Here is a 14,371-nt window from a genome sequence, read left to right as displayed (position 1 = left end):
TCCAAAGCCACCACAAAAGATGTTAAACCATGTGGAAACACCAATACCTGAGTCCCTTCTTAGGCAAAGTGTTCCTATCAAGATGTGGGTCGCTGCAGAAAAGTTAAAAGAAAAGAACTTCAGAGAAGAACAAAAGGGAAGGAATAAGATCAGGACGAAGGACGTACAAACATCTGCATCACCTTTTCAGAGGAAAAGGTGCTGGGGCCTCCCTACAGAAACATGCACAGACCTCCTCACCCAAGTGGGGTTTGCACAAACATGCAGCTGGTACCATGCCAATGAACCACATCTGTCCACAACCTCATTTCGCTGTTTCTCCTACCCACAATGAACAAAAATGGCTCTTTAAATATCAAATGGGTGATTAAAAATAGGCTTTTCAGCAGGCTATTGGTAAAACCTGATGGGAATCTTCAAGTCCAAACCACTTTCCCATCATTTCTTTCACCGTACACCATTTAGGGAATGCACCTAACTACTGTACAGCATTATTGAGCCCAGACTGTTTAAATTTCCAAATCTTAGCTTAAGTTCCATTAGCAAAGTAAAATGGACCAATCAGTTGCCCAAAACTCAACTATTTCAGCTTATGTCTTTTACAACTGATGAGCAGAGCCTGTTTGTTTTTACAGAAAATATCCCCATGCTTAAGTAAATTAATTACATGACAACCCTTATAGCTATGTCACAGTATGGGACTGATTAAACTTATATCAGTGAGCAAAAGTGAGCTGGCATGTTTAGATTTGTGTCATCTTTTCCTAAGTTTAGCATTCACTTGTACAAGGATGAATGTACCTAAGCACTTGGAAAACACTCATGAGCCAAGCTGCAGTAAGAGACTGACGACACTGAATGACACAGGGACTTCACAACAAAAAGGACAGGCCAGAAAGGCAGTGGGAAAAGCAGCATGCCAGAGGAATGCTGAAATGCTAGTGAGAGTTTAGATTCGTAGGAAAAAAAAAGGGCATGATTTTCAAATTGCCTTTGGCAGAGATATGAATGGGGGAAAACCAAAGGACACTCCCAGAAACATGAGCAACACCAAAAACATGCCAACTCTGCTGTATGCCCCTCTCCAGATTGATTTGGGTGGGTAGATGGGTGTTTGCAGGGACTCTCACTGGCATGTCTTTGTGTCAGTTCACACCTGGATGACGAACACAGCAGAGCACTCAACTGAGCACAGTCTGGCACAAAACAATTTGCCTCACTGAGATGGGCAACAAAACCTACAGCCTTGAGCGTACTCCTGTCCTGAGACAGCATTACCTGTCCTGTCTCCTGGGCAAAGTATTTCGGCAGAATTTGGGGCTAGCAGCAGGGGAAGAAAGAGGGCTAGAAGGAGCAGTCCAACAAGACAGAAAACAAGAGAAGGAGTATTAGAATGAAAAGATGAGAGAACAAAAAGGAGTTACAATAAAACACAAACAGAACCCCAAACTGTCAGAACATTACATTCAGGTGGACTTTTCTCCATTGAGACACAGCTACAAAAATTTTGCTACCTGAACTCATCACTACACATCAGGACGTAGCTGATTTCCAGAGCTTGGAAAGGTTCTTCTGCCATCTACAAGGGGTTCCTCAGAGACCACTGCCAAGTTCACCCCACCATTAGCTCAGTGTGCCACCAATCCATCTCCCATGCTGAAAAAGCCCTGTTCCCTCCTCCCTGCTTGGCCTCCTCCCAGGTCCTACCCTGTGTCCACACAGCTGCCAGTGAAGCTCATCCTATACAGAGCTGGGGAACTGATCAGTCTGAAATACAACTCAGCTGATCGTTTTTCACTTGGATCCAGCTTCCAATAGGATTCACTAAGCATTCACATGAATGCTTGTACTGAAACATTGTAGGGAGCAACTGGACATGGGACGAGGCAGCAGGGAGAGGATGAGAAGGGATCAAGTGACTACGGAGATGGGGACTTGTCTTTTCAGCATCACCTCCAGTTTGAAAGTCATCAAATTCTCTCATCAAAAAGTTTAACAGGAAACAGTTGACTTTTCAAATCAAAATTTGAGGGGTTTTTTAAATATCACTATCAGCTCAATTAACAGGAAGGATAACATACAATGCAAAATTCAAATATGAGGTACCTGGTGACAAAAAAAAAGTTGTCACATTGGCTATGACAGGAAATTAAAAATCTAACCTGAACTCATCCTCTTGCTCTGAACTGGGCTCTCTGCCTGGAATAATTTATTTGTATGTTCTAGTAGGACCTAGAATTATCTGCACTGTCTTGTAAGAAGCATTATTTGATCTATAAATGCAGCATTGGCTACTGCTGCCAGGGCTTCATTCCCACTTGAGATACAAACACAGAAACAAGAGAAAAACCCACTAACCTTTCAGACAACGTAGTCTTAACACTGTTGGTTCGGACAAAGGGAGTCAGAGAATCATCCTTGGAGGCTGGAATCAAGCCACTGGAGGAGTTGTGGCTCAGCCCACCTCCACTGCTCAGGGAGATGTCAATGGATTCGCAGCTGGTGTGAAGGCTGCTGACAGACTGGTATCCAATGCCATCCTTGCTAACTGCAGAAGAGCTACTGGCGTTGGTGCCCCACGTCAAACTGTTGGAAGGAGCCGAGTGTGCAGAACTGGGGCTGGATGCCAGCGGAGACTGGTTGAGATCTGTGTTTTTACCATAGAGGGGACTGCTGCCCCCACTGCTCAGCACACCACTGCCAGATGGGGAGTCAAGGTTACCCTGCTGGTTCATGGTAGCGTGAGGGTTGGAGATGACTACTGAGTTTTTCATATTTTCAGCTGTTGTGATGGGAACTTGTTTACTAGGCTTGCCACCAAAAAGTCTGTAAAAAAGAAGACAACATGAAAAATACATAAAATGGAATAGAAGGATATCTTATATCTAGACCATATATATCATCTTAGCTTCAGAAAACCAGTATTAAGTACATGATCCTTGATTGTACATAGGCGACTATACGTTTATAATCTCCTTGTGGTCACTGTCCCTTTCAATAAAGCCCAGAGGCAATTACAACAGCTTCAGATCTATCTCAGGTGTGTCTTCTTTGAATCATCAACTAATACTTTCACAAAGCTAAAATACAGCTTCACAGAACTAAGATACAATCATATCATCTTCTGTCCCTTAAGGAAAAAGGACACCAGAGAAACAATCTGATGTATGGAATAGTAGAGATTGAAAGCTTACTGAGCAGGTAAATTCTGTGCAAAACACCAAATGCTCTGCACAGAAGCAGCATTTACTGGGGTGCAACAATGTTCTCATACCAAACGTAGGCTTGTTTCATTCCATGAGCCAAGCTGGCTGGAAACCATATTTTTTAGTGCAGAATATGATGTTACCTGCTTTTTGGCACCTGAAACTGGCTAGTAAAAAACTGAGTTTCAGAACTCAGGGAGGGAGGGGGATGGAGGAGGCTGACTGCAGCATCCCTGCTGCCTGTGATGCAGCTGCAGTGCCAATGGGAAACTTCTCAGAAGTGGCAAAGTGCCTTAGTACGCATGCTTTGGACTAAATTATTGATCATTGCAAAACTGATCTTCAAAATTAGGAAGGAAGTGTATCTTCCACTCCAGCTTCAAACACCCACCCCAAAACATTGCTTTTGTTTCTGCCACTTAGCTCCTGTATCTGCCTTTGGAACCTCAGTTTTCCTCACACATACCTGTACAAATTTGCTTTTTAATCATTCACCGTGGAGTACTGTGCGTGAAACCTTTTAGAATAGAGGACTACAGCACTTCCATACAGGTGTTCCTAAAGACTATGGGGTGGGTCTGGAGACCAGGCAGAACTTTTCTGCTTTTGAGTATGCCCAGGTTGTTCCACACACGGACACTAAGTGCCCGGAACACACCTGAGCTGGGCAGCTGCTGCTGTGCACTTGCCACAAGGCACCTGGACAACACTTCCAACTGAGAGGGCCGGTTTAGATCAGATATAGGGAAGAAATTCTTCCCTGAGAGGGTGGTGAGACCCTGGCACAGGTTGTCCAGAGAAGCTGTGACTGCCCCATCCCTGAAGCATTCAAGGCCAGGCTGGCTGCGGCTTTGAACAACCTGTGATAGTGGAAGGTGTCTCTGCCCACGGCAGGGGGATAAGAATGAGATGATCCTTTAAGGTCCCTTCCAACCCAAACCAGTCTATGATTCTATGGCCTTCAGCAGCAATACCAGCTTAGGGTATTCCCTAAGGTATTCCTGTGCCAGAGCATACGATCTCTTCAGTTGCACTGGGAAAACCACTCTTAAAGAAAGGAACCCAGAGCTTAAAAAACCCCAAACACCCACACAACAGTTTTACAAGCTGTTTTTAAGCTACTCCCTGTTTATGACAACACGGAAGTTACATATATTTGCAAACTTATAGGTAAGTCTGTATCATTACAAAGGTATGGATTCTAATCCACAGCGTAACACAAAAAAAAATTACAGGGCCAAGAGGACATATGCAAAAAACAATGTCTGCAACTCAACTGACTGAAAATTAAGCTCAAAATCTTCTTTACCGTCATCCTAGAAATCAGTAATAAGCAGACAAGGCCCAATTCAACTCTGATGCATTTCAACACATGACAACTTAAGACAGGCTGATGAAAATTCAAGTGTGAAATTGTATATCAAATGAGGGAATAGTTAAATTGAGCCTCAGTGTCTGCTCTTTGAAGTTTCATGTATTTCTAATGTAGCATTTCAGTTACACAGCCAGCAATGTAGCTTCTTAGCAATAAAAAAATTCCCAACCAAATTCCTACCAGTGTGCCTGAGGCACACTGAAATCACTAAAAACACTGAAAATCTGCATTTCTCATTGTGTATCCTACAGAAATGAAAGGCCTACTGGAGTTAAGTAGCCACTGATGGAAATTGTATGTTCCAAAGTACACGGCTTATCTGTTGTTAACCAGGTACAAAATAAAGTATCTTGAATTATCCTCACACAGGCTCTTCAAATAAAACCACCCATCTAAAAACGTTTACAGCATCAGCCTAAGCTGCCATCACAGCCATTATGCTTGCACTGGTGCTTCAGATGGAATGTGGCTTTCTCACATCACTGGAAGCAGGATGATGGAGCATAACTGTATGGGTATTATGGGCGTCACGACAAAATGAAATGCAAAACACTGCAACTTGAAACAGACAAGCTACTCAAATTCAATCCAAAAATAATATTAACAGAACTTTTCACCAATATCAAGGCTTTGATATACGCTGCATCAACAGATTAGCTCCTCACCAACTATATGTTAATGTTAGAATAGTGTGTGGGGTACTCTTGGAGAAATAGAAGACAGACAGGATTTTTGTCCAAAAAATAGTATTAAAGTAAGAAAATTTAACCCAGCTTAGACAGTAACTATATTTAGGGTTCTTCTACACAGGCTAAAATGTTGAGTCTCACAACATACTGGGCTAATCCACACAACTTATAATAGATTGCTTTGGGTGAATCTAAGCATGGCAGGTCAATGCCACTGTCACCATGAAAATCCGAGATAAGTCTCCTGTTGTTGGTTTACAACTTGATCCACGACTGGAGTACTTCTAGGTTTGTTACATACACATCTCTGCAAGAACTCTTCAGTAACCTTCAGGTAAGAAAATTCTTATTCCTGTGATATCTGCATGGATAAAAGCCTTCAGGTATGATTTTTGCAACAAGGAGACTCAAATTGTAATTGCCAAACTTTCTGCCAGACAGGTTTGGTTTCTTTCTAAATGTTAAATTTTTGCTGCTGTCGCGTGATGTCCTAAGTATCCACAACACTGGCCAACCTGTTTACGTGAAATTAAATGTGAATACAAAGACCTTGAAGTAGGACACTAAATAGTAAGTGCTGCACCAAAGCCAGACAGGCCTAGCTGGAAGAGTCCTGCTCATTCAGCTCCCACTAACACCACTGCACAACCGAGGAATTTGTTGCCTACCTGCGCAGAGTGGGAGAGGCCACATCGGGGTACTTGACTCCTTGCTGGTGGGTACTCTGAGCTCCGCTAGCAGCAGTCTGTGATGCAGGGTTCACTTTAACAGAATTACATGAAGCCACGCTTTCGTTGTCAGACGAAATCCCTTTCTCTTTATCAGTCTGATTGACTAATCCTGGCAGAGAGCTTCCAAGGATTACCTTGGCAGGCTCTCTGATTTTAGGGACAGGCAACCCAGCTGACTTGCTGCTTATGTTGGAGTCTATGCTACTTGTGCTAGATCTATTCCCAGCTCCACTTCTGCTACTGGATTTACTGGGCCGGGGTAAGCTACGGTACTGAAGATTAGTTCGTGCACTAAGTGCTAAGTAGCCATCATCCTGGTTCTGGGAGCCATCAACACTAGTCTTCCGACCAGTGGTCCTACCCATGAGTCCAGATGACTTGGGGATCTTTCCCAAGGTAGCCGATCTACTGGTGAGAGTTGCCCCACTGGCAGTGATTATGGTCATGCCTACGGCTGACCCGCTCTGTTTCTTAAATCCAAATGCATTAGCATTAGCAGCAGCTGTCCTAGAGTTACTTGTGGGAAGCTTTTTGGATTCATCACCACTGCTGCGTCCTGCATCTGATGGGGAACGTTTAACATGTCCAGCTTTAGGAGATAGTCTACCCTTTTCTGATACCTTGGCGTCATCAGTTTTCCCTACAAAAATAGAAAAAGAATTCTAATATTTAATGACTTGAAAACATCAAGCAAATGATGAAACTCAAAGCAGCATGAAAAGCAAAAGCGTGTTAGCCACTGCAGTGCGGTTCAAAGTTATGATCTAGTCTGCACTGAACTTACATGCCACTCTAGTGAGTTACACATGCAGACTTGCCAAAGCAAGTATGTGGAGTCTTTGCCCTCGAGAATATGAAAAGCAGAATAGTCTTATGTAATAGTGACAGATAAGAAAAAAAAGTTTCCCACTGTAGCTACCACAGATTGATCATTTTTATCATTAGACACTAGTAGTGTTAGGCTGTTAGTAAAATTTCCCTAAAAGGCATCGTTCAAGCATTTGTATTGTTCAAGACAGTATCTAACTTTAACTTTTTCATAAATGATTGTGTACAAGACCTAATAAAAAGAGAGGTATTGAATTACATTGCTTGATTATGCAAATTCAATCAATTTTCATTCACTCATCTGCAAGTGCTAAAATCATTAATACACTTACAAGAAAAGCCAGGAATCATGTTTAGTATAAATGAACATGCTTGTTTAGTAAGGGGGGGGAAAAAATCTCCTCAACCACATATATTATATGTTCTTGGTTAACAGTGACTTCAAAAACTAAAATTATATTATTTATTCTTCACACAGCAATACTGTGCCAAATAAATAGCTTGGCTTAAGACCAGAGTTGCCATGAAAACAACTGGCAGGTTTTACCAATCTGAAATACACATTTTTCAGATAGAAATAGAAATGTGGAAGTACGAGATGCTGCTTAGGTTAAAGCAATGCCTAAAAATACAGACAGGATTACCTGAAGTTCAGGTTCTGCCTCTGCAAAGTATTTAAACTGTTTTCACACCAAACACACTTTTTGGCTTGTTTACATCTTACGCCTTTTCTCACCTGTTCCAGGTGTCTTTAATGTGCCTGAGGTGGTTGAAGGTTTAGGCCTTGGTGTGGTAATGCCAACCTGAGCCGACATGCCCCGTCGCCAGGAGCCCGTCTGGGAAATAACAGTGTTCTTCCTACCAGAAGTGCTTTTATCAGACTCATCTGACACATCAGAGGGATTCCGCCTCCATTTAGATCCCGGCTCCATTTTTACGCCGCTATCAGATCCCCCGTCGGATTTCTTGACTTCATCACCGGACCATAAGGAATTCCGCTCCACTTGGGAATGCTTTTCTGCGTCAGTCTAGGACAGATAAGGAATTGCAAGACAACTTTCAGAGCAAGTCTTTCTTTTAAGAAGCTTCATAAGTAAGAACCATTAAGCTGATTAATCAGCTCAGCAGTCATCTCTGAGTACCAACAAACATGACGTGCCCTTGATGAAGAAATGTCACAGCAAGAAATTAACCCCAGCAATGACGTATTTTTTTTAACATGCTTTGTAAGAAAAATACAAAAAACACAATGGCCATGCTCCTTGGAATAAATAAAGGGAAGAAAACCCTACTTGACTTATAAAGGACATATTCAGCTCCATGACATTCATAATCCTCCAACTCAAATTTCTGACAAACTCTTTTACCGCAATGCCAGAAAAGCATTTCAAACCTGTGCAGCCAGCCTTCCTTTGTTCCTGCTGCTTTCTTATCTCTTGTCTGGCAATATGATCTGCAGAGCATGAGGAGGCAACTTTTGGAACAGATCCGAATATGTGGAATGCTGTTAATTCCAACCTAGCATAGCAGAAAGACACCCAAGAACTGAAGAAAAACTTTCTAACAATACTCAAGACTGACTTCACTACATAAACTATCTTAGTTTCTCTTGAAGACAGTTTTTTCCCCTACTCTTTGCACAGACTGATTGTCTCCTATGGAGAATTTTGCTAAGCTCAATGTCAAATAGAAAAATTTGTCATCAGCAAACCTTCACCAAAATCTCAGAAATGCTTGAATTAAATCTATTACCCTATATATATGTGTGTATTTTATATATTCCCCACACATTAACACTTTCCACTGTCAATGATTACTTTTCCAGAATTCTGATCCTCCTGTCAAATGCTGTTGATTAAATTTGGTGAATTTGGCAACACCACAACCAACCATTTTGTGATCAGGCACAAACGACAAATATCCACACACTTGACTCTGATCAGGAAAAAAAATTCATAGCTGAAGTGTTCTCCAACCACCACAGAACCATGGAAGAGACTGACAATTCAACACTTGACTGTGCAGTTCCCAAGTACAGGCTGATGGGTTTTGGTAAGGAGTTGAGTGCCACCTCTGCCCTGCAGCCTCAGCAGAAGATGAATGTGCTCAGAACCGTGTGGTAGGCAAAGGAATAATTTATTTAACAGGAAATTATTTTAAAGATCCCAAAGCATTATAAAGCTCACAGTCTTTATTCCCTTTGGATAATCAGAAAAACATAGCACAGGAGAAGCTGCAAGATTATTTACCATGCCTTTCAGCTTTTATTATTAAGTTCCTAAAGCATGTTTCAAGTTTATGACTTTTCTTTTCCTACCAGATCACACCATCAATATTAAAAAATGTAGGGCAACTGTGGTTGAATTTCCTCTGCTTTTTACTGTAATTACTTTTTTTTTAGAGCCTGAAAAACTAGTTAAGCAATCAGTGTGTGAAAGCTGACACCACAAATCACAATGGTCTTTCTTCAGTCGGGAAACAGGGCTTGGGTTATTTATCTGCATATTGAGTCATTAGACTAACATGCATTTTGAATTATGGATTCAGATAATATTATATTCTTCTACTTTCCTCGTGCTACGCAAATGTTGTTTCCCTGCCTCTCCATTCAAAGAGAGCAACCCAGCATAGGCTTGAGTGCATCTCTGCTTTCTAACTCCCTTCTCTTCCTATGCCTGCCAGGTTTGGGGTTGATGGATTACCTTTCTATTTCTGACCATCAGTAGGTGTGCAATAAATTCAGTGTGACTGCTCCTATGTCCCATGCCTCTCCAAAACCACTGTTTCACGCAAACTTCTCCTAATTCACAGATCTTGGAGGACAGCACGGGCAAGAAGTACCAAAAAATCAACCAACCACCTCAAAGCCACCATCGCTCACATGGTCACTTCAGTATCTTGTTCCAAGCTCCTTGTCTGGAACTGTGTAAAGGCACTGTTAGTGTTCAAGAGCAAGAAATACACCTACTTGCTAGCAAAGGCCTTATTCTAGTTTTGGTTGACTAGGAAATATTCCTGTACCTTCTATTTCTCCTCCCCTAATCTGTAAAATTAGTACAATCTCCCCAGAGAGAACAGCACTGCAAGAAGTCCTCCACCTTTGCTCTCTTCCATTTCGTTCCACTACTACACCCACGGCCAAAGTTTTCCTGCAGCCTTTGAAATGCTGCACCTCCACCTTTGAAGCCCTCTGGCAAGAGATGTTTCTGTTTAATGGTAAACACTGAGAACAGCACAGACACATGACTAAGGAATCAAAACCAAAACACAGTGAAACCTGGCTTGGGGATTGCAGCTGAAACTCCTCCCACCCGAAAGGGTGAAAGTGGAAATACTCTTTGCTGGAGGTCATGGCAAGACACAGCGAGCACGAGCTGAGAGCAAAGCCTGAGCTGGGAGTAAACCACCAGGATTTCTCAACTCACTCAGAAAGTTTTGTAAATCTGAAGCTGTGAACATCTCAAACCCACCTCTGCTGAGAAGCTGTCTTGATACCACTGCTTAGGGGTGCTGCTGTTTTCTATTTAACGGAACCTTTCTATCTTCCAATCTTTTTACCATCACATTAATGAATTTATTACTTGGTCTCTTTCTCCCATCTTATTTCAGTTAAATAAGTTACTTTCAAATGCCCACCAGGTATTAATTTCTCCTTAAAATATGCATATGATATGACTTTAAAAGCACACTATATGTAGTACTGTGATAAAGGTAACTTAACTAATTCTGTGCAATATAAAGGAAAAATACTAGGGCACCAGTACTCATAAAACTACATTAAGAGGTTTGATACTTGACATAATCACAGCAGGACATGGGAACATGGGAAGGCAAATTCTGGTTCCCATCACTAGCTTGTTCAAAAACAACTTGCAAACAACTGCTACAAAAAGGGGCTACAGCTATGAATGTCTCTGAAGATGGAGTTAATATCATATTTAAGTCTTGTTTCTCAAAGACGGAGAAACTACAGCTTCTGGAGTATGGGGTATTCAGCAGCTCCAAAAATCAGCTTCTCAACAGAGATTTTTCCCTACTGCAACTATGCCTTTCTTTGCAGAGATGATTCTGCCTGAGTTACTGATTTTATCAGCAGACACTGACATGTTCAGGCTCTCTCCCTTTGATGTTGCTGCATTATTTGCCTGGACTCCCAGCTGCACATATATTAGCTTCAAGCTCCCTCCTTGATTATCTGAAATCCAACTTCTGTATCCTCTCTCAAAGAGATGTGACAGAATCACAGCAGCTCAAAAGTGCCTACTGCTTAGGAGAACCAAAGCAAGGGACACCCTGAGAAGAAAAGTCCACATCCTTTTGCAAATGTGTGCTAGTCCTTCGTGGCTCACCACCCTGGGGAAGGCACACCTGGGCACTGGCCATCATGAAGTCTTTCAGGTAAGACAGAAAATGTGTCTGTGCAGCATTCACTGCATCATGAGCTCTGAGGTTTACTCTGGGCAGCAAAAAATTAACCCTGCAAGCTACGCATTCCAGCACTCCAAACTCTTTTCATTCCCTTGGCTGACAAGATTCAGCTAGCTTGTTCCACTGAAAAGGAACTATTTTATGGGCAATAATTGCAGATAACAGGAACACCTGGAATAAAGATTGTCATTCATGAAAACTGAGGAGAGAAGTGGGTCAGAGACACACATGACATCAAAAAATTGCAAACACGATTTGTATGTTCCTGGCTCCCAGCTTCCTCTGCCAATAACTACACTCTACTGCCTGAACAAGCTCCAGCTGCTTTTCTTCTGGTGTCTGTCTGCACCCTCTTGGATACTGTAATAGTTGTGGAGGAGGAAGAGGAGTTTGTCAACACAGATTTTGATCTCTCAGAGATGTTTCCAAGAATCTGATCCATCAGAAGATAGAAGTCATGTGAGTTTCTATTTTTTTTTCCTTAGGTTAGTCACGTCTCCCTAAGTCTTCCCTTTTTTTCTCCACCAATAGTATTACAATGTTGAGACAGTAACAATTGTCAAAAAATACTTCTGGTTGCCCATCTTACTCTGTTGGGCACTGACAAACATGCTCGATAGATCTTAACTCCTCTCAGCTTGTATGGGACTTGTATTAGCAGTTCCAAGCGCCTGTGCAGTCACTGATAGGCAACCAGAGGCTACCTGGAAACCCTCCCTGTAGGCTTAAATATGCACTGCATGGCAGGGGAACAACGACTACTCTGTGCTTGCACCACAGCTCTGGAGACAGAGCAATACTTCACAGCAACCACACATCTACATCAAAACTGATGTCAAAAACAGATTTAGGGTCCACTAATGAAAAGGGCTGGAGAAGATTAAAAGAGGGAAGGAACAGAAGAGCAGGTCGCGCCGACATCCCTCTCCTCTACCTGCTGCAGTGCCAGGTCACCACATCTCAGTGCCTTTGGCACACAGCACCCGAGTCCCTCAAGCAGAAGAACAAAACAGGACTCTTTAGTCCTGCACTTTTCCAAACAAAATTCTATGCAATTGGCAAAAAAAAAGCAGTTTGTATTAGTGCAAATCTCTGTGTTATGCAGTTTATTTGATCAATGAAAAACTGTTAGATGCCTTCACTTGTTCTACCCTCTTTGGATGTGTGGTGTCCAAGCACAAAATGTACATGTATCCTGCTGATGGAGGCAAAGTTTATCCTCCTGTGAAATGCTGCCAAACACAGAAAGCCTTAACTAACTACATCTCTGGAAATTTAATAAAATCCATTTTATTTGCATATCATGCTTACATTTCTGATGGAAGTGTAAACAACCTTTAAACTTTCATGTTGACTTTACTGTATTTTATTATTTAAGAGAAAAACATAATACCTTTTCTAGACCTAAAAAAAATGTACCTAAAATCCCATTTACATCAGTTTTCTGTGCAGCAGTGCCTCTAGGAAGACCCAACTGTTGTGACACCACTATGGCAGAGATGCCACTGGTTCCACCCCCAGAGGAAATATTTGTAAATGCCATGGATGACAAGGTGGTTACTATTGATACTGTCTGTTCTGAATGCTGGCTGTGTGCTCAAATTCAGCCAGCCTGAAACAATTACACCTCCTGCACAGAGAAAACAATAAATATCAATGTATAAACCAAAGCTCTTACCTGTGCATCTAAGTTCTTGCGGGAGGAGGCAGGTGTGTTGGCATAGGAGCTGATAGAGGAGCTGGTGTTAATGTCATCAGTACTGAGATTGTCTATGGTGTCACTGATCCCACTGCTGACAGAGCTGCTGTCATCCCAGCTGGAGAAAAAGCACAAGAGAGGTAGAAAACAAGGGTCAAAAGACAAGACATCATTCAAAAGGAAAAGTATTATTTCTACAGCCCTTAGCCCACTTGTGGCTGCCAGAAAGGCCAGTGTATGCCATTACCAAGCCAAGGGCACCAGTGACACAGCTCTTCCTGACTCAGCTGAAATGTGTGCCTGCAGTCCCAGAGCAGGGGAAGCAGTAGCATGAAGGGATATCAAGAAGAAATTCTTGCCTGTGGGGGAGGTGAGGCTCTGGCACAGGTTGCCCAGAGAAGCTGCGGCTGCCCCATCCCTGGAAGTGTCCAAGGCCAGGTTGGACAGGGCTTGGAGCAACCTGTGATAGTGGAAGGTGCCTCTGCCCATGGCAGGGGCATGGAACAAGATGATCTTAAGGTCTCTTCCACCCCAAACTATTCTACGATTCTGTGACCTCCAAGCAGGCATAGCATTGACTTGCTAAGCTGTAACACAGAGATGGAACTTAGATTCAAAGAAAAAAAATTCCTTCTGAAGCAACTTTTTGTACCTGGGTGTTCCACAGACCTGGGCAACAACCTGGATCTACCATCGACAGCATCACCAGCCTCAAAAAACTTAAGCAACTGAAAGTTCAGTCCTTCAGATGGCACATAACCCCCCCAAGCTGCACCACACATCCTTTTCAAGGAGAGCTACTGTTCAGGACTACCTTCTTCCAGCATGTGATAGAGCTTCAACGTTTTCCAGTAAATGAGAAACGTGTCACTGGAAGTTTAGGACAAAGCACCACCAAAAAAAAAAAAAAAACCAAAAAACCAAAAAGGCCTCGCCTGAAGCAATTTGAGTGTTAGAACAGAAAGAATCAAAATCATCTAAAAATGGAGCCAGATGCTCCAACTCCTAAAATGTCTGTTAAAGTAAGCTACTCAAGAAAGAGATTTATAAACTGGCTTACAAGTGCTCCATCTCCAAGAATAATGAAGCAGGGACTGAAATATTGCCCTGGAAGGAGTTCTGTGAAGACATTTCAGTCCACTGGATAACTATTCCTGGAAATGCAAATATATATATACATATATCTAAAAGGTCATTTACAAAAGGTAAGAGCTCATCACCTGGCAGCTCTCTAGCTATTTATAACCTCAGCTTCAGATTTTGGGAGCTCCAGACTCTCCTCCCTATTGCATTTCTGTTTGCTTTACAAACTTGTAACAAAGAGATTGCAGTGAGGTTTTTGGCTGGGCAGTGAAAGCCATATTCACAAACCAATATACTGAGCAGTTAATATATGCATTTAAACCTGAACTGTG

General features: G+C 42.2%; 1 protein-coding gene across 3 annotated transcripts in view; it reads right to left on the bottom strand.

Annotated features, from left to right (window-relative positions):
* The window catches only part of NAV2 (neuron navigator 2), a gene marked incomplete at its 5' end in the record, with an annotated part of 366,989 nt that overhangs the window by 33,475 nt on the left and 319,143 nt on the right, over window positions 1-14,371 (bottom strand). For all 3 annotated transcript variants that reach the window (XM_082283277.1, XM_082283275.1, XM_082283276.1), the window contains 6 exons: window positions 48-92; window positions 1,279-1,344; window positions 2,359-2,826; window positions 5,939-6,641; window positions 7,566-7,857; window positions 12,936-13,074. In XM_082283277.1, the coding sequence (XP_082139403.1) occupies window positions 48-92; window positions 1,279-1,344; window positions 2,359-2,826; window positions 5,939-6,641; window positions 7,566-7,857; window positions 12,936-13,074 (1,713 nt within the window). The remainder of the gene's footprint in view (window positions 1-47; window positions 93-1,278; window positions 1,345-2,358; window positions 2,827-5,938; window positions 6,642-7,565; window positions 7,858-12,935; window positions 13,075-14,371) is intronic.

The sequence above is a fragment of the Coloeus monedula genome, assembly GCF_965178545.1.
Source record: "Coloeus monedula genome assembly, chromosome: 6".
In the NCBI taxonomy this organism is placed as follows: Eukaryota; Metazoa; Chordata; class Aves; order Passeriformes; family Corvidae; genus Coloeus; species Coloeus monedula.
Note: the sequence above shows the minus strand (reverse complement) of the source record. Positions and strands in the feature narration are given on the sequence as shown.